This window comes from Vigna unguiculata, chromosome 3 (assembly GCF_037176805.1).
Source record: "Vigna unguiculata cultivar grain cowpea cultivar isolate G323 ecotype 2 chromosome 3, ASM3717680v1, whole genome shotgun sequence".
NCBI classification, from domain to species: Eukaryota; Viridiplantae; Streptophyta; class Magnoliopsida; order Fabales; family Fabaceae; genus Vigna; species Vigna unguiculata.
In genome coordinates this window covers 9,558,419-9,582,692 of record NC_140794.1, presented here as the reverse complement: position 1 = coordinate 9,582,692, position 24,274 = coordinate 9,558,419, and the positions used below count along the sequence as shown (strand labels likewise).

Here is a 24,274-nt window from a genome sequence, read left to right as displayed (position 1 = left end):
GAAAGATCAAAAAATTGAGTCATACCACATGCTTCCAAAAAATTCAACACAGGTTATCACTTGTGAGCAAACAGGTCATCACCAATAAATCATACAAGTGTAATCAACTTGGCTATGAAACCACATGAAAGAAATAATTACAAATCAACACATATTACCCATACTTAATCACCCCATAATCAACTATTGGCTGGTATGACATGAAAGATAAAAAAATTGAGTCAAACCACATGCTTCCAAAAAATTCAACACAGATCATCACTTGTGAGCAAACAGGTCATCACTCATACATCATAGAAGTCTAATCAACTTGGCTATGAAACCACGTCAAAGAGATAATTACAAATCAACTCAGATTATCCAAAGTGAATCACCCCATAATCAATTATTGACTGATATAATATGGAAGTTCAAAAAATTGAGTGATAGAACATGATTGCTAAAAATGCAGCACAAGTCATCACCAACAAATCAGACATGTTTAATCCACTTGTGGATGAAACCACATGAAGGGAATAATTACAAATCAACACAGATTATCCAAAATGAATCACCCCAAAAACACGTATTGACTGCTATAGTATGAGAGTTCAAAAAATTGAGTCATACCACATGATTGCAAAAAATGCAGCACAGGTCATCACTTGGGTGCACAGAAGTCATCACAAAAAAAATAAGACAGTTTTAATCAACCTATTCAGAAAACTAGTATTGGTTGATTAGAAAGCTATTTTTACTTCAACTTAGACTAATTTCACATCCAAAGTAAACCCAACAATGAACAATCATCAACTTCAAATGCAAAAAAAATCAAAACTTTGGGTTTGTTAAACACTACAACAAACCCTAAGACAACAAATAGAGAAAAAAAATCGTCATACCTCCAATCTCGTATAACCACCGTCGTTTGTAGAACTGCAACCTTCGAAAACAATGGTTGAACAACCAAAACCCAATTGAGGAGACGCTTTGTCACAACTCCCTTTCACAGCAAACGCCCGTCGTCAATAAAACTCCGTCGTGAACAAATCCCGTCGTCAATAAAGCCCGTCGTCCGCAAACCCTAAGCCTTTCAAGGTTTAGTCGCGAGAGAGATTCCGCCACACTGTGCTATCTTCTGCGCTCAACGTCTTTTGCTATCTTCCTTCGCCAGACGAACCAAAATCGTTGTCGTTGCCAGTGACAAGAGAAACTACGACTGCGCGAAGAGAAGGGGGTGAGAAGAGAAACTACGACGGAGTGCGGGGGAGAAAGAAAAAACTCTTCAAATTTTCGAGTAAAAAACCCTTCGCCAGACAAACCACTCCTTACCGGTGAGAAGACAAACGACGACTGTGCGGAGAGAAAGGGGTGAGAAGTTTCTCTTCGAGTGAGTGCACGAGAGAAAAGAGATTTTCCTCAAATCCTCAAGTAAAAGCCACGTCTAAATGTAAAATGGTTTTATAAAATTAATTTTAATTTAAAAAATAAAATCCACCTATACATGCCACCTCATAAAGTCAAAAAAGGAATCGGAATATGAAATAAGTTTATCATTTTTCATTGTAAAAATAGCTTAAAACCTATGTTTTGAAATAATGATGCTTGATATAATCAACCTTTATAATAAACCTTTATCCACCAATTATCAGTTAATAAAATCTAGTTCATCGCACTATATTAATAAAAAACTTTGGATTTTTTTTTTCATTAAATTGAGTTATTATTTTGATGAAAGAAGAAACAAAGAGAACATCGTCAAGGTGTCAAACGGTGATTGGTGAAGAGCATTGGGTAGGGATCCTCGAAATTAAAACTCAAAATATTAAATTATTCAATAAAACACAATTTACCTTTCTTCAGTCTATTCTTCTTCCTTCGTCCGTTCCCTTTTCTTCTTTCTTCCTCAACTATTTTGCTCTCTACTTTCTTCCTCTTCCAATTTCAACAACGCTACAACTTCGATCTACGCGCTCTCTTTGCTCGTTTAACACTACTAGCAAGCTCCAATCAACATGCTTTGTTCTTCCAAACTTTTGTATCTTTTCTTTGTTATTCTTGAAAAGTTTATAGAAAATATTTACCTTCTCTATTTTCTAAACCAAGATACACACTGAGACGAATAAATTAAAAGTGCAGAATTTTACAAACTTTCAGTACTTTACACCAAATGTGTTTATGTACATACAAAATAGTCATTTGTTTGGTGAGGTTAGTAGGGAGTATGATATAACTTCAAAAAACGAGGATTCAACCTGACGTAGTCTATTGCAGCAGGGCCACCATGTATCACTTGACATAAGCAATGGTACAACCATAATTCATTGGACTTTCTGGTTCATGATTAGTGATACGTGGGTGATTTTGCAGAATCTCAAGTGCACGCTCCTTAACAGCACCAGTTCCGGTCCCATGTATGACAAACAGAACCGAATATGGTCGACTGGCATTAATTGCCATCTCAAGGTGTATAGAAGCTTCTTCTACTCTCATACCTCTTAGATCAACTGTATTCTTAGATGTTCGCACCACTGGACCATAGGAGACATCATCATCGCTTTTGACGTCTACATTAACCCTGTATTCTGCATTCCGCCGACTCTACAATATTAAATCAAAATGTTATAACTTGCCATTTTTGATTCCTCACCAATGTTATAACTTCCCCAATCTTTTTCAGCAATGTGAAGCCGTGACATTGTCACCATAAATAATTTTATCAAAGTATTACCGTACAGACAAGTTATACAATGGCATTATAAATAGAAAAATGAAAATAACAAACTTTATTGCATTCTTTTAAACAAAGAATGGATTAGCAAGCAATCTTCTAATATAAACAATTTCTGGGTGAGAAATTACTTAACCCAGCAGAATGTGCGAAAAATCCAAGTGATGGAAAGATGTGAATTAAAAATAAAAACAAAGAAGCCTATTTAACAAGAATATATATGATCTAGAGTTTTATTCATACGTACCTGTCTCCCCTGGTGTACGGAAGAACTAGTTACAGCATTCTTTGCATTAGATGGAAGAGCTACGATGTTACTTTTCTTTACACGGGCTTTCACTTTACCATACTGTACCAGGATTGTTTCATCATCCCCAAGTGATTCTACCACTGTGGCCAATTTACCCCCCAATCCCTTGACATGGACTTGCTCTCCAATTTGTGGGGTATATGATGTTTGATCAGCTTCATTAAAATGATCAGCAGGAGTGTGAGCTTTTACAATGGAGGCAATGGCAGATTCAGTTTCTTTAATAAGTGAATTGAGTTTATCACGACCAGAACTTTTGAGCTGCTTCTCAAATTTCTGTATCAAAGTTTCCATCTGAGATTTTGCATCCACAAGCTCTTGTTGAACCTGTTGGGTTTCCTTTGCCATAAGTTCCATTTCACGTCTATCGAGGTTTTCTGCCTCCCCTTGGATCTTCGCAACATTTAATGAAAAAAAAAATCAGGCAATAAAGAAAGAGGATAAGAAAGAAAGAAAAAGCAATTTCAAATACAATGGTATTCAATTAAAGCCCGATGCAAATGCTCAGGCTTTCTTTTGCTGAACAAAATAATTTCCAGCACTAACTGCAATATGAATTTACGTACTAATTTTATATTAAAATTGGTGCACATAGTCAACCAGAAAGTCATATTCCATAAGTAACTCCCTCAAAAATATTGAAATTAACGTTACAACTCACAAGTCACCACATATTTTGTACAACATCTCATCACCCTTTAATTTTCAGGTCAATTTACTGCTTACTAACTTATCAAGGATGCAAATTTCAGATAAATTTGAAAAGGAACACTATTTATTTCAATGCTGTGTCAACCAAGGAAAACAAATTATAATCAAGAAGCAGCTAATCTCTTCCCAGTAAAACATCGATTGTACCTCATTGTACACGCTCATAACTTCAGCATGAATGGATGCAGCCTTTCCAGCCTGGGCCTTTAATCGATTTCTTTCCTCCTGTAAGGACTGATAAAGCAATCCTCTACGCTCTTGCTGCTGTTCTGGTTTAAACTTCTCTACCCAGTTTTGTGCCCTATCAATTATATTTCTATCAAAGCCAATAGATTGTGCTATGCTTAATGCATTCGAATCACCAGTACACCCCCAGAGAATTCTATAAGTTGGTTGTAATGTTTCAAGTGAAAATTCCATTGCTGCATTGTCAAAACAGGTATCCTTTTCCTTGAGACTACTTAAATCAGCATAATGAGTGGTTACAACAGCCAGGTTTACACGATCCTTCAAATATTGTAAGATACTGGCAGAAAGTGCAACCCCTTCTGAAGGATCAGTCCCACCACCGATTTCATCAATGAGAACAAGTGATTGTGTCGTGGCCACTTCCAAAATCTTACAGATACGTGATATATGTCCACTAAAAGTTGAGAGATTTTGTTCAAGGGACTTCAATTTGGAGGAAAAGATAAAGATCAGACAACATATGAAACAAATGTATGATCAACAAAAAGTCTTTTATTTTTATTGTCCATAATAAAGTTAACATATTACCTGATGATCTCCAATATCGGCAAGGATAAGGTCAAACCAAGGAAGTTTTGGATTGTTCTTGGCAGGCAAATGCATTCCAGCTTTTGACATAAGTGATGCCAGGCCCAATGTTTTCATGGAAGCAGTTTTCCCTCCAGTGTTAGGGCCTGAGATTACAACCACTCTAGTTCCATGTCCAATTTTAAAGTCAACTGGCACAGGGAAGTCAGATATGCTATGTGACGTATATTTAGTAGTCATTGCTCCATTTCCATCACCAAACTTAGCAGCATTTCCAGATCTTAGTGCAAGATTATCTGAAATGATCTCAAGAGAGGACTCTAGGAGTAATGGATGTTGTATACCAACAATGTTAACATTTAAGCTGTCATCCTCTTGCTGGTCCAAAATACCATTGTCTTCATCATTGGAATCACAACCTTCAAAACTATCAAGTTTGAAAATGGGACATACCCCATTCATCCATTGAGCATATGCAGCTCTTGCAAAAGCAAGATCAATCTCAAGAATTTTATCCAATAAATTATTTATATCTGATTCTGAATTTGCTATGTCAGATGAAAGCATACTTAAAATTGCACTTTCCTCAGCCTTCTCGGAGCTTGAAAGTCTAACTTCCAAGTTGTTCAGATCTATTGCATCTTTGGGTTCCATAAAGTAAGTTGCTCCAGAGCTGCTGACATTCAGAACTACACCACCTGGAAGCAAATATCTATGGGATGCCCTGATGCCCACACACATTCTTGATCGACGCTTAGTTATTAATGGTCTGTCAATTCCCCCAGCCTGAAAAATTTGGGAGGATACTTCCTTCAACATAGAATCCAAAATTTCTATGTTCCTCTTTCTTTCTGATCTGATAATCTCCAGGTCTTCACTTGCTCTATCGAGAATTATGGAAAGTTTGCAATCTATGCAAAATTCTATTTTACTCTCCAAACCCACTTGGAAATTACAATTTTGCAGTATTTCGAGTAGGGGTAAGTACCTGATGGGAAACAATGGCATCGATAAAGTTAACAGTTCTGATGATTATCTTGGAATTTCTGGAAGGCAGCAATTATGCCCAAAAGAACGAGTGCAATTAGGTATTACACTTTGCATGTCTGTCATTACCTTTTGAGATAAACTTTCATTTAAGGCCTTATTGAGACATGTGAATCCATTACCATATGATCTATGCTCCAAACTTTGTCAAGAAAAATACAACACCTAGCCAAAATGCATAAAAGAAGTTGCTTGTAAACTGAATCAGACTAAAAAAATACCCTTGAATGCTGGGAAATACTATTTTTTACGACTTTCTACCATCCCTTTGACTGGCTAAAAAATAGATACCACAAGATGAGAGTCATCTTCTAGAATTCCAATTCAAGTTATGATTGACATATTATAATCTTGCTTTACTTTTTACATAAAACTTCTCCACATTGTCATGTTATCACAAATCGCTAAATTATCACAGAAGTCTAACTATTACAATTAATTCATTTTTTAATTATGTGCTAACTCGTTAAACTGTTAAATTACCAAAATTTTGGCTCCAATTCAGTGTATGTTTCTTGTAGTTCAACCAAACAATTCCAGTAAAAATAACAGAAAGGCAAAGAAAGAGAAAAAGACTTCATTGCATTATTAGTTCCCTAGGTATTGCGACTGTGCAATTTTGGTCATTCAAATTCCAATAGCATTAACTGGATTCCCCACAAGTTAATTAACATAATTAGCTAACATGACTAGACATGACATGGGAGAGTAAATAGAGTACTATACTAACTACAAAACATAGAATATTTGAAATAAATAACATACATGGTATTTGACTAAAGCCCTGATTAAATAAACTTCTCCCACACTCACAGAATAGGAAAATGAGAAGTTAGAATGAAATGAGTTTCAATCATAAGCTAAAACCAACTTCTGTTCTTCACTCTTAAAGTTTTCTCGTCTAACTTCTCCAGCAGTTAAGGTGCATAAATTCATTACTTAGATGAGAAACTCAATACTTTTTACATTTTTATTTCCATTTCACAAAAATAGGGCCTATATTAACTTAATTGTCATGTTGACAGTGCTTGAAGTAAATTTATGTTTTTATGACAACAATAAACGACAAAGAAAATTTCATCATCATTTTTTTGAGCAAATTAACGACTTAAACATCGGATGAACTAGGACCTAGGAACCTTAGAGTAAATATAAGAAAACTCGAAAAACCCAAATGTCGCATTCAAGCGTGATAAGAAAACATGATGAGAGACGGTAAATTGCACAATCGCCATACCCGAGGCACTTAGAAATGCAATCAAGCCAAAAAAAAAAAACGAAAGATTCACGTATACCTTTGTGGATGATTAGATGCGGAAGCGAAGCGTTTCAAACTATCGAATAAGTCCCTGGCAGCGACGAGCGTGCGGCGGACGGTGCAAAGCTCTCGGATGGTTAGCAAGTGGCCAGAAGTGGCGACGCGGAGAATCTCCGTCAAGTCGTGGATGCCGGAGAAGTCGAGCGGCTGGGCGAGGAGTCTGGCCGCGGAGGTCTGATCGAGAAGCTTCTGGCTCTGGCGGGGGGTGCGGCCGACGGGCAAGCGAGCGTTGAGGGCGGCGGCGGAGCCCATAGAGGTGGAGGTGAACGGCGAGAGCTGCTTGCACACGGAGCTCCATTCCAGCGTCTTGAGGGTGTCGGCTTGGAGTGAGTTGGACTCGGGCGAGTTAGAGTTGGGATTGGAACAGGACCGGAGTTTGAAATTGAAGTAGGATTTTGGGGGTTTAATCAACGGAACCAACACGTTGCTGCCGAGTTGCATCGGTGACTCACTCACTGCCCTTTGGTTTTCTTCTGGATTGGGTTCCACGTTCCCACGTTGCTATAATATATGTATGGTATTCCTAGATAACGTAGACACTCAACGGCGTCGTTTACCATTTCATCTATTCGTGTGGAATTTCCTATCGTCTATTTTTGCCATAATTAATAAAATGTTTTAGAATTTATAAATAGAGTTAATTAATAAAATATTTTTAGTAAGTGATACTCTCTCGAGATTTTTTTTTTTTCAAAATTGAACCGTTAAATTTGTGTGAAACTAATTTCAAATGAAATTAGACATATTACTTTTTCTCCGGGATCATTGTGGGATAACTTCAAATTGGGATTCATGCAGGACACACAAATTGATCATCTTTGTTTTTATTTTTTCATCTAATGATGTTACATTTTCTTAATTATGTACTTTTGTGTTGGTTTCCACCAATTTATAAGATTCCAAACAATCTATCTTATGCTAATTTTTAGTTTCATTTCCTAATTTTGAAGGTGATTTTAAGAGGTAGTGCTCTATCCAAGTTGCTTGTTGTATGGAAAGTGATCTTTTACTAAAAATAACTTCAATGTAGAAAAATAATTAGTAGATTTGATTTTTATATATTTAAGAATATGATTCTTATATTTTATTGTTAATTAATTAACTTTTAATATTTGTTAAATAGAGTTAATTTGATTTTTTTTTTATTAAATTGACCTTGGAACTCTTTGTAACTCTTATGTCTTAAAATCTAGATCATCTTTCTATCTTGAAATCTTTTTATGGGAAAAATATATTTTTTATCTTTGAAGTTTGAGCTCAATTTAGAAATGGTCTTCGGTCAAGATTTTGTCATTGTTTGGTATCTAGACTTTTAAAATTATTGTTTTTTGTTTATATTTATGAACGACGTTAAAAATAACAAACGGTGTGTCACGTATTATTTAACTTTTTTTATAAAATAAAAAACTAGTTGTAAAATATATATATATATATATATATATATATATATATATATATATATATATATATATATTTTTTGAACCAATGTTATTTTTTAACCAATTTAACTTATTGCTGTTATGAAATTTTTAGGATTTTGCTTAATTCAACTGTTTGTCCCTGTTATTGGAAAATATACTCCTCAGCTTTGCATTGCATTTATGTGAAAGTTGTAAAACTCTTTTGGTTAAGTTAATGTAATGTGACTTTGATCGTCAAACTAATTAGGGTAGTTATAATTTTATTTTAATTCAAAGACTTATGGAATGTGAATGTGTAACAAAGGAGTGATCATGAAAATGCTTTTTCGGAGATAACACAATATTTGGCACTTGAGTCATGCAATGAGCAAGAGAGAAAAAACGTAAATATTAGGTTAACCAACACATATTTGAGGAATTTTGTGTGCACCAAAAAAATAGAATATATAGTATGGGTAGTGAATTTATGATATTTGTTCCTCTCTTATTTTGTTTTGTTTTTTTTGAAATCTTCTTTCCTTACTACTAAAAAAATACAACAAATCTAAGAGAAATTTCACTTTCCTTTCGAATTTCATTACTTATTTTTGTTACAATTTGTGCTTTCATTGGCCATGGCTGAGAACACCTGCTTGAAGGAGCTCTCTAGAGCTCTCTAGTGACATGAAACACATTCTTGAGGTATTCAAGAATTGAGAAAAGGAGTATCATATGAGATTTGAGACGATCAAATCTGCTTTGGATACATTGATGAAGCTGATACGTGTTTTGTTGGTTTAGGGTAACCCTTTCAAGTTCGAATCGTTAAGTTGGTTTTCCCTTGTTTTGATGGCATCGATGTTTTGCAATGGATATTCAAAGCAGAGCAATATTTTAATTATTACAACATATCGGATGACCAACATTTGACCATAACGACGATTTTCATTTGGATAAATAGGTAGTTCCCTGGTTCCAAATGATGTCCCGTAATAATCCCTTTCCATCTTGGCTTGGATTTACTCGTGCCTTAGAGTTGGAATTTGATTCCTCTCCCTATGAATGTCCAAACTCGCATTTGTTTAAGCGTACTCAAGCATCCGGCGTTCATGAATATTATGTCCAATTTCTTATGCTTGCTAATAGAGTTCATGATATTCATCTGATGCACTACTAGATTGCTTCGTAGAAGGTTTGAAATTAGATATATGTAGGTATGTGATTGTCCAAGCTCTTACAACCTTAATTTGTTAAATATCTATAGCTAAATTGTTTAAAGGAAAATACAAGTCCACATTTGAACCCTCTAATTCAGGATACATTCACACATCTCAGCCACCCACACTACCCAAACTCTCAAAACCATTAGCCTTACTCCTTTACTACCTAACCCTAACCCAAACAATAACCAAATCGACAATGTCCAAAGAATATCCTTTGCTAAAATGCAACTTAGAAGAGAGAAAGGATTATGCTATACACATTTTTTAATGTGTTAATTGGTGTTTTAGACTCACATTTGACCTTAGATGTTTTGAATGGTGTAAATAACTCAAATGTAGTTTTGAAATGTCGCTTGACACACATTAAAATTTTGTATCAAAGTTTAGAAACTAAAAACATATTTAACCATTTTTTTAATATATTTTGTGATCATTTCATAAAAGTTATTTTTACTTTATCTATTTTGGAATTTTTTAAATAAATCTTTCAAAACTTTTAAAATATGATTTCTAGAATGAAAATATTGGAAACACGTATCGAAGTGCTTCACAATTTCCACGTTCTTCAATGTAGGATTTAATGATTAACTGTGCTAGCAATGAGAGGGAGGGAGGAGAGTAGATAATGGTATTATGTTGTCCGAGAAAAAGGAATTAGAGAGGTAAAATAAGGTTTTGGGTGACACTTGATTACCTATAGGGGTCACAAATCGGGTTGGACCCAACAGGCAGCTCGTTAACCCGTGTTAAAAGGGACGGAGTGGGTTAAAGATTTCAACCCGTCAACTCATTTTGGTCTGTCACGTCCAGTCTGTGGTCCAGACTTGTTAGCCCATTTTTTAAAACTAAAATAAAAAATAATAATTAAAAAGATTAATTTTTTATATTATATTTTTTAAATGTCTAAATATATAACAGTATTATAATTTAAATCATTAGTACCTATAAATTAAATCTCGATTATTAGTTATAATCGAGTAATTTAATATGTAAATATAATAATTATTTTAATTAATCTAATTAAAAACATTAATTAATCAATTAAAAGTTTTAAAAAAGATTTTATTTGATTAAATATACTTTTAATATTAATTTATATGCATGTTTAAACAAATTTTAAAAATAAAAAAATTTGAAAACAAATTAAAAGAAGTTTAAAAGATTAAAGAAAAAAAGGAAAAAAAAAAACTGATAGACTAAGGTATCTTGTACAAGACGGGTTATGATTACTGACATGTTTCTGTTTGACGGGCCAGTCCGACCCGACTCGTTTTTGACAGACTACAAACAGACCGGGCCAAAACAGTCAAGCTGACCCGTTTTACTACCCCTAATTACCAATATTGTAATGCTGATTTAACATAAGAACATATTAATTTTATTTAAAAATATAAATACTTAATAAAAAAATGTAAAAAATAAATAAATTATAAACCTAAATATAAAAACTAAATGATTCATTAAAATATAAAAATAAATTATAAATCTAAATATAGTAATCAATTACTAAATAAACTTTTTATGTTATTATGAAGATGCATTCAGTAATTATGGAGGAGGTGTAGGAAGGAATAGCCTCATCTGATTAGAAAAAGTATGGGATAAATATGAGAACATACTGGGCCGTTTTTTTGGGCCTGAGGGACTGGGCTGTCTGGAATTCAAAATTCCATTACTTTTTCAGACGCGTCACTAGCACACAGTCACGTGTCCGAGAATCCAGAAAAGGTAGAGGGTGGTTTATCTTATTTAGTAATTTATAATTTTGACACGCAGAACACTGCATTGTGTTGATCTGCAAACAGGGCTACGATTAGGGTTTGTAGGGTTTGCGCGATCGAATCAGAATGGGTGGATCGGTAAAGGACGTGAAGTCCAAGGCGGAGGTCGATGCGGTGGTCGGTGGTGGCTCTCCGGTTGTCCTACACTTTTGGGCGTCGTGGTGCGAAGCTTCTAAGCACATGGATCAACTCTTCACTCACTTGTCCACTGATTTCCCCAAAGCCCATTTCTTAAGGGTTACCTTTCATTCTCAAATTCTCTTCTTTTCCACTTTGGTTTCGCTTTCTTTACATCTATACCATGTTTTACAGGTTGAAGCCGAAGAGCAACCTGAGATATCCGAGGCGTACTCCGTCTCTGCCGTTCCTTTCTTTGTCTTTTGTAAGGTAATGTTACTAGTTATCATGTCTTCTTTCACTCGGAAAATGTGTTCATGGTTTAGTACTACTTTTTTGTTGGATTGTTTTGTTTTAATTGTTATTTGTGATGCTATCTAGTGTCTGCCTTCCTGATAAATTCTTTGGGCTTAGTTGGTATTGATTCTCGATAAACGTGGCTTGATGGAAATTATGCTATTTGAATTGATAGATTATGATGCTGTTTTTTTGTGGTAAGGTGCATTTAGTATCTAAAGGGTGAAGTTTGATGTCATAGGGAAAGATGAAATAAGTTTTTCCTTAAGCTAATTGTTTTGTGATTTAAATAACCAGAGTATGGATACTCTGACATGATGGAGTTTTTACATTTAGTTTCTGGTTTACTAATATATCTTAACGAAACTCTGTACAGTTTAGATGATTGCATTTAAATGCTAAACTAAAATTCAATTTATAACTTATTAGAGATCTGTGTTGTATATAGTTCTTTTCAGGTTTGTTATTAAGATCCAGTTTGAATATGTCACCATGTGGACAAATGTAATGAGTACCTTTGTTTTATTTCAATTTTAATATTCAATCTGTTTTTTGGGATTTGAAATCATTCTTACCTTCTTTGCTTGATTTTAATAGTTGCTTGGAAGTTCTTTTTTGTCAGGATGGCAAGACCTTTGATACATTGGAGGGTGCTGATCCGTCAAGCTTAGCCAATAAGGTTGCTAAACTTGCAGGCTCAATTAACCCTGGAGAAGCTGCTTCTCCTGCCAGTCTTGGGATGGCTGCTGGATCTGCCGTTCTTGAAGCCGTGAAAGATTTAGCTAAAGAAGATGCATTAAAGGAGAAAACTGTAGTTGAACCAGGGCTTAGTGGTCCTCTTAAGAAGCGATTGCAGCAACTTGTTGACTCTCATCCTGTTTTCCTTTTCATGAAAGGAACCCCTGAAGAGCCAAAGTGTAAATTTAGCAGGAAAGTTATTGAAGTGTTGAAGGAAGAAAAAGTCAAGTTTGGAAGTTTTGATGTCATGTCGGATTCAGAGCTTCGTGAAGGCTTGAAGAAGTTTTCAAATTGGCCAACATTTCCTCAGCTGTACTGTAAAGGGGAGCTTCTTGGTGGGTGTGACATAGCAGTTGCTATGCATGAGAATGGGGAATTGCGAGAAGCTTTTAAAGATCACGGAATTGATACCATTGGTAAAGAAAAAGAATCAGGAGATGCCAAAGGCGGGATATCTAAATCTACTAATTTGAGTGCTGGCTTATCATCTAGACTGGAAAGTCTGATAAATTCTAATGCAGTTATGCTGTTTATGAAAGGACAACCAGATGAGCCAAAGTGTGGTTTCAGCAGGAAGGTAGTTGAAATTCTCCGGCAAGAGAGCGTACCCTTTGACAGTTTTGACATTCTTACTGATGAGGAAGTTCGTCAAGGGCTTAAGATTTATTCAAACTGGTCCAGTTATCCTCAGCTGTATATCAAAGGAGAGCTTATTGGGGGATCAGACATTGTGTTGGAGATGCATAAAAGCGGAGAACTTAAGAAAACGTTACACGAGAAAGGGATTATTCCTGCAGAGACCATTCAAGATCGAGTGAAGAAATTGATTGCCTCATCCCCTGTGATGCTCTTCATAAAGGGTACCCCAGATGAACCAAAATGTGGTTTTAGTTCCAGAGTTGTTGAAGCCCTTCGACAGGAGGGCCTGAGTTTTGGGTTTTTTGATATATTGAGTGATGAGGATGTGAGACAGGGATTGAAGGTATACTCAAATTGGCCAACCTATCCTCAGCTCTACTACAAAAGTGAGCTGATTGGTGGTCACGACATTGTGATGGAGCTGAAAAATAATGGGGAGCTGAAGTCGACCTTATCTGAGTAGGATTATTATGATTCCATTCTGGTTGTGTATGGGTATTCAGAACAAGTGTGATTGACAATCATACATGGCGATTTTGATCCTGGTGTCAGGAGTGTGTTTGATAACGTTGTAACAATCTAGATGGTTACTTTTATATACGTCGTCAGTGATTATGAATGCTAGTTTTCTGCCCTGTGAAAATTTTAAGCCTTTTATATACTTTTGACAGTGATTCTGAATGCTAGTTTTATCTCCGGTGGAAAATTTTAATCCATTGGAGTTCTAATTGCATACTAACTGTTGTAAACCTCAATTTGATGCTGGCGAAGATGCAAACTCAGTAAGTTACTTGCCTGTTATATTTAAACTAAGAAATCATATCCTTAGCAATTGTAGCTGGACACTTTGGAAAATCACAGGCAAGAAATAATTTATTTTGTCGTTTTGGCACTTATGGGACAGTAACCTACACAACAAAATTTGATTAGAAGATAGTATTTATTTAACACATAAGATCTAGTCAAGAAGTTAAATATACAATTGTCTTTATTTTTGACGTTTATTTAAAGTTAAAATTTAGTTGAGATTAAATTGAAAAAGAAAGTTTGATTAAAAATTTGTTTTTAATTCTTTGATTTATTTTGATTTTTATATTTGTTTTTTACTTAATTAAGTTTTAATTTTTGATTTGTTTTGATTTTTATATTTGTTTCTGATTTAATTGAATTGAGTTTTTGTTTTGTAAAATGATTTAATGTGTTTTTTTTATTACATTTGCTCTCATTTCAAATTTAAAAGAAATTTATATAAAATATTATGAACTCAATTGAATAAAAAAAATGTAGCAATTTAAAAACTTAAAAAAAAAATATAGATCGAAAGATGACAATTTAAAACGATATCATAATCATTCCTAAAAGTTTTAGTGTAAGCTTGATCACTGTTAACAAATGATTGCAAGACTCATCAATATTATAAATCAAATGAATGAAAATTATAGAAATATTAAAAGTTAATTCATTTAAGGTGAAAATATCTCAATCTAAGAGAGTAAGACTATCAAAATTAAAAATTTAAACAACATAGGAAATAAACTTTGCTTTTCTTTTTATTTTCTTCCCTTTTTGGTACTTTTAGTTTTAGTATTTTCAAGATTTTCTTGTTTACAACTTTTCTTTTATTTGATTACTTGACTCATGATTAATTTTAGAATTGTTGCCAAACTATTTAGTGTGCTTGCTTTTTGTGTTTCCAAAAGTTGTGTATTTTAGTTCGATCTTTTTGTATCTAATAAAGGTGTTTCATCGAACCTGATAAAGTGCAAGTAATACCTTAACCTTTGAGTATAGTAAACTATATTATAGGCAATTCATTTTAAAGAAACTAGGCTTCTCTTGTGTCCTTCACTCACCAATCTTTTTGGATTTCACTAAGCATGGACTACAACAACCACACTAACATTTACACAACTCAAATATACAATAATAAAAAATGCTCTTTCTTGAATTTTTTTCCAGATCCTTAATTTTGAAATGACAAATTTTTTTCATCTGTAATATACTTGCTCACACGTATTATTATACACATATTTATCCTTATGTATTTCCAACATTCACAAACTCATTCTTCGTAAGTTGAAACATTTGAATGGTTAAGTTTGATGTTAGCCATAGTTGTCGTTATCCTGTATCCACCACCAATGACTAATTCGTATGTTGTTAGGGTATGTACTTTATGTACAAAGAAAAAGTTATAAATTTGTATTGGCATGGATCAGTGATTACCATACTTTGACTTTCAATTCAAATAATATTATTTTCCTCTATCTTTTTCAATTAAGAACCACAAATCATTTCATTTCTGGATTCATTCAATCATCATTGCATTGCAGTAGTAAATTAGATTTTGAATACGCATGCAATCATCACTTTACACTTTAAGGTTTTGAATGTTCATAACTAATCTTTGACAAATATTCTCACGTGCCAACTGGGAAATTACCAAGATTTTGTTCGGATAGCAAAATTATTAGTTAAAAACTTCCCTAAGATAAAAGAAATAATTTACTTTGTAGCATTCATTACTAGGTAATATACCTATATATTTTTTTTAAAGGTCTCTTTTCTTAATTTGATTGAATATTAGTTTAAATAGTAAAAAAAAGAGAAAATTATCTACTGTATTCACGTCTCGTTTATTTTCACGAAGTACTAGACAAAATCGAACAAAATTAGAAGGGGTATATTTAAATTCTGTTATTGGTTGTCCCTATAAAAATGATTTTTGAATTTGATAGGAACAAGAAACAAGTATTTATTAGTTGACATCCAACAAATTTTTTCACACATACATTTATTATTTTACTTTTCAATCTTTCTTTTTCTTTGTAAATACAAAAATTATTTTTTTTATTAACCAAAATACCTCTAAAAGTGGTGTTAAAAAAATATTTTTCTTGTAATAATAGACAATTATTATAAAATAATTAGTTCTTGAGAACCCAAATTGTTAGTTCAAGTCTTCTATTGAATAAAAATGAAGAAGTTAAACAATATAAGATAAAAACCCTTAAACACATTGTCTTAAGATTTTATGTGTGAATTGGACTCATGTCACATTATTGTTGGACATCTCCATTATCATTGTTGCATTTATCCGTGTAATCCTGTTCTCAGAAACTGAAAAGGAAATCAAACAAAAATATCATCAATCAATTTAGAGAAGTTGCTTGGTAAGACAACCATTATACCAAGAGAAGAAAAACTCCCACACATAAGTTTGAATCCTGAAACTGCAAACATGAGTGGCAAGATTTTCCTTGACTCCAACAATCATTATGGTCGTGTTTTGAGCGACCAAGACGAAGAAATCAAAGAAGAAGATGAAGAAAGTGGAGAGTACATGTAATAGTAATAGAAGAGTTCATACAACAACGAAGATTCACAATTATTCCACCCTCCAATGAAGTCATTCTTTTTCCTCAAACTAATGATTGTAACATATCTGTAACTTGCAGTTTCGTGCAGAAGATGTATATTATCAATGTCATGCGATCATTTCATCGTCAATGTATTTCGAAATCAATCACATATGTTCTATCCCATCTATGCTGTCATCAGCTTTATACGTATATATTTTGTGTTGGTCGACTATGTTTATGTTGATTGTATTATTTTGTATCAGTTGTCTTTGAAGTTGTCACTACAGTTCAATAGATGTCTCAGCATTCCCAAAAGAATGGAAAGTAATTAATGTTGTTGTTGAAAAGAGAGAGGTAAACCGAAACAAATATTAGTAATCCATGATAAGATGAAACACCTATAAATTAATAAGCATGAACTAACACAGTCTCCTAATTTTACTTTGTTGGGTGTCCATAAACTGAGAGAGGCATGCCAACAACTTCATTTCAAGTTCTTTGCACTCATCAATCTGCATTTGAAGCTCTAATCTCTCCTTCTTCAGGTTCTTGTTCTCCTCCATAAGTACTTGCTCATTGTTTTCTTCTGTGGAACTCGTGGCGTTTTCCTCAGAAGAAGACTTAAGGTATGCAGGAAAAACACTTGGCTCGCACTTTTTTCTTGTGATTTCACCCAGCATGTGCCTGCAACCCCTCTGAAATTTCTCGTGCTTGAATTCCCATCTTTTCGATGACATTTTCTTAAATCCCTGTTTTCAAAATTCACACAACCACCTAATTAATACATCAACAACTTTGTCTCTTCTTATGAATGTTGAAGTAAAGTGGTACGAGGTTACGTAGAAGCAGCATGCGTTGGAACATAAAAATATTATTTCCATGTCAATCAGGTTAATGTTCGTAATGGTCAAAGATTCTGAAAATTCTTTAATCCAACGTATAACTTTTAGTCGTTCACAATAAGCAACGTATTTGTTGATGTTCAAATTAAGTGTGCTATATTATCCAAGTGTAGTAGCAGTAAAGTATGTTTGGTATGACTATTTTGACTTTTAGTTAAAAATAATTGATTTGACCATCATTCTATATAAATATATATTCATTGACTTCAAGTTCATTTGAATGAATGCATGTGGTTTGATTGTTTTGTTTAACTACGATACTTCCTCGTAATAAAAAAGAAGAAGAAAACTATGATCCTAGCGTCCCAATTTTGAACAAAGAAAACATAAAGCTAGAGAATGAAAAACAAAAATTAAACTAAACAATATCCATAACTCAACTTTTTTTTTTCCAGTTATTTAATCACTCGTTAATATCCAGTTTCATGCTTGATATGCATATGTTTTATTACAAATGAACTTTAAGTCTAATTCAACTCTACAAAAATGACTTGTAAAATGAGATTTGTATCCATTTATATACTAAATTGACCTTATTTCTAGTTGTTTTCGAACTTCCAACAAAAACAATATGATAAAAATTGATATATGACTTAAATACAAAATGGAAATCTATTTATACTGAAGTATCATCGTAAAAATATGATCACAAGTGTGTTATAATTACGAGAAAGACAATGAAATTTTAATAACTTTTTTTTACATCTTGAGATGAAGACATGTTCCAAAAGAGATTAAGAACTTACATAAGTGTTCAATTGGCGAATGAAGCTAGAGAAGTTGTTGTGCTTGAAATATCTAGGCAAGGTGTGCTCAGAGAATTCTGCAGGAGACCACACAACAAAGGAAGTTCCTTCTTCATTCCACGACACAATTTTTGTGATATCTTCACTCTCACCTTCTTCCAACAGATCGTAAGTCTTCAACAAAAATGGCGCTGGACACCTTTGCCTCGGTGACTGCCCTGCATGTGCATGACCACCACCAACAACGTTGTCGTTGTTTTTACCTAAACCAAGGTTCAGTTCTACCACACTCTTATCAACCATTGTTGCACAACACAAACCTATGTTTACCTATTCATTTGAGTTGCCTAAACACCTTCATATTCTACACACTCCTCTTTTTATACCTTCTACACCTACCACTTGGTAGCTACAAAAAACCCTCTTTTTCTCCTCTTTTCTTTTACTTTCTCTCGCACGTGACCCAAATAATATTCAAATCAACACCTTTTTTCTAGTCACCATTTTCTCTATCTGTTAACTTGGAAGGTTGGTGATGTCACTTTTTTGGGTTAGTCAGAGGAACTTTTTTGACTTTACCCATGTGATGGTGATGCCAACATAACGCCCAATACTAATAAAACAAAATATTGTTCAACGGTTTGGTTTCTTTGTCATGGATTTCCTTTTATTTTATGCTTCACTGCTAATATCACATGTTTGAATAAAAGTTACAAGCAATGGTTATTGAATTTCTTTCATATATAAAACATTTCAACAACTTCTCTAAATTTATATATATTTTCAGAACATAGTTCTGGAATCCCAGCGGAAAATTAATTGTTTTTTTTATTTCCTTTAGAAAAATAATAATAATTTTGTCAGATTTTTTAAGATGATTAATTTAGAAATTCATATTAACCATTACTTTGATTGGGAATTCGTTGACAAAAATCAATAAATAATAGGAGCTGCTGTTGGAAATAGTCCAAGTCAAAGTTTTACATTGAATAAAATAGTTAAACATTACATAAGAATAAAGACGCATAATACCATCACCTTAAGGTTTTTAGATAAAAGTGGTGGCAAATGTTTTATATATGTTTAAGACTAATGTCATATAATCATATAAAATCACAGTCTCTCAAATAACCATTACTCATTTATAAAAAAATATAACCCAACAAGTGCAACCCACAGCATCATTCAAAAACCAAATCTATTTGAATACATAAAACTACATAAACTAGAAGTCAAAACAAAAACCCTGTGCACACTGAAAAACGGACTTTAACATTCTATGGAAATGCAGAAAAATTTAAAGAACTTCTCAGTAACATACTTCACTTCGAGACAAGATAAAGTTACGAAGCTGAGAAACAAGTCAATGGAAATGTCAAAAAAATTTCACTTTATCCTCCTCCCATAAATACTTCTGGAAGAGAAAAATTAAAACAAAGATGAAATTATTTTTTATATATCAAAATTAATTTATATATGAGTTAATTAATTGAAAATCTCTCGAAAGCTTCTTTAATATTTTTAAAATTTTAATTTGTAAAAAACTAATTCTATCTTCTATTAATTTTTTTTATATTGTTTTCTTTTAAAAGTGTGGCAAAAGTTTATAGCTACCGAAATTGGCATGAAGTGCCGCAAAATCTGACTCACTTGGAAGAACATAGCAAACTCGTCTCCCACTTGTGCTCTATTTCTTCCAATTAATTTCCATTTGATGATGTAATTGTTTTATTATGCCTTTTCAATTTGGTGGTACCCACTAAAACTTTTGTTTATGTTTCTCTTATATTTTTCTTTTCATTCACATCATCTGTAATTCTTCTTAGATTTAGTGTTAAACTAATCCAAGTCAATTAAGATGGAAGTAAAGTCTAATTAGAAATTTTTGTTAAAATTACTCAATACTAAATTATTTGGGCTCACAATACATTAATCATATGTTTTAGTTAAACAACTTGATTAAGTTTACACTTACATTTAAGCCACACAAAAAAAAAAAAACAAAAAAATCTCTGGCGGCGCTATATTAAAGGATTAGGGCGTGGTTATGAAATCTTCAATGTCTTTTACTGATATAATTAAGCAATGCAAAACTTGTAAGTTGACCAATTTGGATGGTTGTTGAATTTAGTTAATTTTGTAATGAATTGAAAATTAACTTAATTCATTCCGTCTACGTTTAAGCTTAAGCTGTAAAATAAGTTTTTCATCAATTTTTCTTGTTTTCCGCATATTAAATTTTATAATTAACATTATGATTTTCTAACTAAAACTTAGTTAGATCCTTGTGTGAAGAGAACATATTTAAAGACTAAATCTAATCCAGTCAAAAATTAGGTCAATGCTTCTTGCACCCATGTTTTCATACTGCACCCATATGTATAACGAATTACTGTTTTACCCTATTTCTTTCTCCCACCTCCTTCTTTTCTGTTAGCGGCACCTGAGACGTCAAATTAAATGCAGAAAGTAGAAAAAGGGTTGAGTAGTATCGTAGCCATGGGGTTGTGTTTAATTGTTGAAGAAGGGGCAAGTGGTGCTAAAGTAGTTCACTAGAGGTGTCAATTTGGCAAATGATTCATTGGTTATTCTTAACCAAGTTGATTTTGAGGTCTCAAACGAGGAAAAAAAAAATCTCAACACCCAAAATACTTTCTTAAGTGTATTAGGGTCAGAATCAAGGTGGGTTTGGCCTACTAAACTACTTTAATTAATTGTTAAAAATAATATTTCGGGTTTGATTCAAATATTGAGTTGAATCGTTTAAGAGTGTCCCAAACCGAAGATCGAAACTAGATGGTCAGGCCAAAGGCCAAAATGGGTTGTCCGAGGTCGACAGTCGAGACGAGATGGAAAAGTCAGGACAGACGGCAAAGACAGACCAGGTCGGGCTGACGGATGAGACGGGCCAGTCTAGGCCAACGGTCGAGACAAGTCGGGCCAACGACTGAGAGAGGCCAGGTCGAGCCGAAGTCGACCCAATGGTTGAAATGGGTTAGACTGTGGTCAACCCGTCTTGGATTGTGGTCAACCTGTCTCAGACTGCCAATGATCTAGAAGGGTCAAACAGGCCCGACATTCAAGATGGGTCGGAGCGACACAACGATCCGAACAGGCCTGACAATTGAGACGAGACTAGCCGATTAGAAGACTGAGACGGGCCTGTCGGGCTGACGATCAAGAAGGGATGACGACCAAGATGGGCCAAACCAGGACGCCGAGACGGGTCGACCTGAGCCAACGATCGATATGGGACGGCCCGATCCCAGGCCAAAATTCGAGATGGAACAGCGCGAGATCAGATGGGTTGAATTAGACTAGCGACAAAGACAAACTCTTTCTGGTTGATGACGGGACAGGATGGCCTAGGCCCATGGTTGAGTCGGGTCAAATCGAGCCCACATTGAGAAAGACTAACTCGAGCCCATGATTGAGATGGGCCTGCTCAGGTAATCGAGACGGTCAAAGGCTAATAAGGGTTGACGAACACGATGGGTTGGCTCGGGCTGACAGTCGGGACAGGTTGACTCGGATCGAAGACCGAGATGGGTCGGCCTAGATCGACAGTTGAGATGGGTTGGCCCTTCCCTATGATTGAGACGAACCTGCCCGAGCGAACAGCCGAGGCAGTTTGTTTTAGGCTGACTAACGAGACTATCTGACCCGTGCCCAAGGTTGAGACAGGTCGAATCGTGCCTATGGCCAAGATAGGTCGGGTCGAGCTTGCTTCTGAGATGAGCAAGTTTGGGTCGAAAGCCGACAAAGGCCGAGATGGCATGCCTAAGCTGAAAGTCGAGACGGACTAGTTTGGGCTGAAGGTTGAGACGGGCGAGCCCATAGTATAAGTAGGGACTGGCCGGGTTAGGCCGATAGTTGAGATAAATGGGTCAGGGTCGATTGTTGAGACATACCAACCTAAATCGAAAGTTTAATAATATATTTAAAAATAGAAATTTCAATAATATATTTAAAAATAATATATTTTATATGTTTAAAAAGGAAACTTATGGACTGACTTTGATCCATAGGACTTATTTATGCTTTTTAATCTTGTGAACTTTTTGACCCACTAAAATCATGTAAACCATGACTAAATCCTATGAGCTGGACCAAATTGATAACTCTAGAGTTCACTCCTTTCACCAATGGCGAAAAGAGACTTGAATGTGAGTGGTGTCATGGCTAAAGTATTGACCAACGAAATAAGCAAAGAAGATTATAAGAAGAACTTGGGCAAGTAAAAAAAAAAATTGCGGTGGGTAGAAGACTATAAGAAGGTTAAAATGTTTACAATTCAGGATTTGCATTTTGGAACGTAAAATTTCCTTAGAATCTAGAATGTAAATTTTGTAGAACTAATTCCTGAGGTAACTAGCATACAATTTTAATTAAGTTTTTATTGATTCCTTAACTTTTCGAGTTTGTTCTTTATTTTAATTTTAGATTTGGATTTTATGACTTTAATTTTCATTTGAATTTTTTAAATTAAATTAAAAATCAATTGAATGTTAATTTCAAAATCATATACAAATTATATTAACTGATATTTTGATCTAATTCGTATTTTCTTGTTTAATAACATTAATTCGATTAAATTGATTATTTGAATTGGATAATTGATCAAAGTTTAAATTTAATCTTTTGATAAATATAACAAGAAAAATTGTGTGGACCTTGAATTTATGAATTTCCATTTCATCTTCTTAAATTTCGTTTTTCAATTTCTATTTACGTCTTCAATTTGTTTTCAATCTTAACATATTTAATTTGTAAATAAAAAATATTAAATATTTAATACAGTAAATATGTAATTCTAGAATATTGTGCTCTATATATATTGTAAATTAAAAAAGAAAAAACTTAGTAAACTTTGATTTCAAACAACATTAATAATCAACAACCAACATTAATGCATTTTACCGAAGATGACTATATATAAGAAACGGTTATCATTAACTCTGAAAAATGATTGTAACTATTGGAACGATTTCTCAAATATTTAACATGTATGCTAACAACACTCAGAAATCAGAGACAAATGAAAATCATTGTATACATCACATAACCAACAATATTTATTTGCTTATAGAATTTAATACATATCATTCTATAACAATCTCTATCATCTATACGTATATATGTATCTATGTGCTTCCATTCTTTTTCTTTAATCAAAAGAAAAAAAAATACCAGTACATTATATACTGTGTTACAACTTCAACTTGTATTATATTATATTATACTATATTATTTATATACATAAAAAAGTTGAAATGCAAAAAAGATTATTCAACAGGGACAATTATTTCATTAATAACACTGGAGAGTTACAAAAGGTAATACATGTTTTATTGATCAATAACTTCCATGTGCTTTGTAGTTACCACACAATCCTTTATATATAACTCTATTACTTCTTCTGCTTTTCCTTCCTGCACATAGGAAACGCAAACATGAAGGTTACGTATATTAGTATAATACATATAACATACCGCACATATAAGGTAAAAAGATCGTAGGTAAATGTTAAGAAGTGAACTTTAAATTTAACTCAATCCTACAAAATTAATTTTTAAAATGAAATTTACATTCATTTATATAATCTAAATTGACATTATTGGTAGTCAATATTGAACTTCCAACAATATAACACTTCTTAATAATCTAAATTATATCTTATTTCTGGTCGATGTAGATTTCTAAGAATACAAAGACTTACTCGTTTTGTTTCTTGTTGTGGTCCTGTACAAGACCCACAATTCCTGCAGTACCTACAGCAACATTTGATGCTGCTAAAAGTCCTGCAAGTATTAACGGAAGAACCATGGTTAAAATTTGCAGAAGCTTTTTATTTTCTGCAACACGAATATGTTTGCTTTGTATAATGGTTGTTAATGTGTGGAGCACTTATTTTGGTGCCTCTTATTTATAGGCTTAGGCTACATATCTGATCTGAATTTCAAATGTTTCTACCCTATTTCTTTTAACTTTATTATTTATTTGTTAGGAATCATAAATTTCAAATAAGAAGTATCATAAATTCATTATCCTAGATTTTGGAATTAAGTTGATATCAAATCTCAGATGTAAATTTAATCCAGGTTTCATTATAAATGAAAAATGTATAATTTTAGAAGTGTTGCTCAAATATATATAATTAAATAGTGAAAAGTAAATAAATAAAAAATATCAAGAT

General features: G+C 33.5%; 3 protein-coding genes and 1 long non-coding RNA gene across 5 annotated transcripts; 1 reads left to right on the top strand and 3 right to left on the bottom strand.

The window, feature by feature from the left end:
- Nucleotides 1-2,102: 2,102 nt before the first annotated feature.
- On the bottom strand, nucleotides 2,103-7,363 carry LOC114178739 (DNA mismatch repair protein MutS, type 2). 2 transcript variants are annotated; one of them, XM_028064800.2, is made up of 6 exons: nucleotides 6,851-6,989; nucleotides 5,625-5,720; nucleotides 4,509-5,496; nucleotides 3,879-4,403; nucleotides 2,958-3,413; nucleotides 2,103-2,580 (listed from the first exon to the last, which is right to left on the bottom strand). In XM_028064800.2, the coding sequence occupies exons 2-6, from the start codon at nucleotides 5,642-5,644 to the stop codon at nucleotides 2,269-2,271; spliced, it is 2,301 nt and encodes a 766-aa protein (XP_027920601.1). In that variant the 5' UTR covers nucleotides 5,645-5,720; nucleotides 6,851-6,989; the 3' UTR covers nucleotides 2,103-2,268. The 2 variants fall into 2 exon arrangements, with proteins under 2 accessions (XP_027920601.1, XP_027920600.1); XM_028064799.2 differs by lacking the exon at nucleotides 5,625-5,720 and having other exon boundaries at nucleotides 6,851-7,363.
- A 3,852-nt stretch (nucleotides 7,364-11,215) lies between these two features.
- Nucleotides 11,216-13,729, top strand: GRXS17 (thioredoxin family protein). The gene is made up of 3 exons (XM_028063577.2): nucleotides 11,216-11,514; nucleotides 11,590-11,664; nucleotides 12,314-13,729. The coding sequence occupies exons 1-3, from the start codon at nucleotides 11,344-11,346 to the stop codon at nucleotides 13,529-13,531; spliced, it is 1,464 nt and encodes a 487-aa protein (XP_027919378.1). The 5' UTR covers nucleotides 11,216-11,343; the 3' UTR covers nucleotides 13,532-13,729.
- Nucleotides 13,730-16,746: 3,017 nt separating this feature from the next.
- Nucleotides 16,747-18,443, bottom strand: LOC114179336 (heat shock factor protein HSF24-like). Its single transcript, XM_028065652.2, has 2 exons — nucleotides 18,079-18,443; nucleotides 16,747-17,179 (listed from the first exon to the last, which is right to left on the bottom strand). Exons 1-2 carry the CDS (start codon nucleotides 18,379-18,381, stop codon nucleotides 16,850-16,852), a joined length of 633 nt encoding a protein of 210 aa, XP_027921453.1. The 5' UTR covers nucleotides 18,382-18,443; the 3' UTR covers nucleotides 16,747-16,849.
- A 4,920-nt stretch (nucleotides 18,444-23,363) lies between these two features.
- On the bottom strand, nucleotides 23,364-23,984 carry LOC114174916 (uncharacterized). The gene is made up of 2 exons (XR_003602769.2): nucleotides 23,798-23,984; nucleotides 23,364-23,510 (listed from the first exon to the last, which is right to left on the bottom strand). It is a non-coding gene; the product is annotated as an uncharacterized LOC114174916 (long non-coding RNA).
- Between the last annotated feature and the right edge of the window lie 290 nt (nucleotides 23,985-24,274).

Excerpts from the sequence above, each read along its gene's own strand:
- LOC114178739 (XM_028064799.2), bottom strand. The coding sequence starts at position 7,314 with ATGCAACTCGGCAGCAACGTGTTGGTTCCGTTGATTAAACCCCCAAAA. Across the intron at positions 3,414-3,878 it reads TTATGAGCGTGTACAATGAG|ATCCAAGGGGAGGCAGAAAA; the intron begins GTACAATCGATG and ends AATGTTGCGAAG. Across the intron at positions 2,581-2,957 it reads CCGTACACCAGGGGAGACAG|AGTCGGCGGAATGCAGAATA; the intron begins GTACGTATGAAT and ends TTAATATTGTAG.
- GRXS17 (XM_028063577.2), top strand. The coding sequence starts at position 11,344 with ATGGGTGGATCGGTAAAGGACGTGAAGTCCAAGGCGGAGGTCGATGCG. Across the intron at positions 11,515-11,589 it reads CCAAAGCCCATTTCTTAAGG|GTTGAAGCCGAAGAGCAACC; the intron begins GTTACCTTTCAT and ends CATGTTTTACAG. Across the intron at positions 11,665-12,313 it reads CTTTCTTTGTCTTTTGTAAG|GATGGCAAGACCTTTGATAC; the intron begins GTAATGTTACTA and ends CTTTTTTGTCAG.
- LOC114179336 (XM_028065652.2), bottom strand. The coding sequence starts at position 18,381 with ATGGTTGATAAGAGTGTGGTAGAACTGAACCTTGGTTTAGGTAAAAAC. Across the intron at positions 17,180-18,078 it reads TTCGCCAATTGAACACTTAT|GGATTTAAGAAAATGTCATC; the intron begins GTAAGTTCTTAA and ends TTTTGAAAACAG.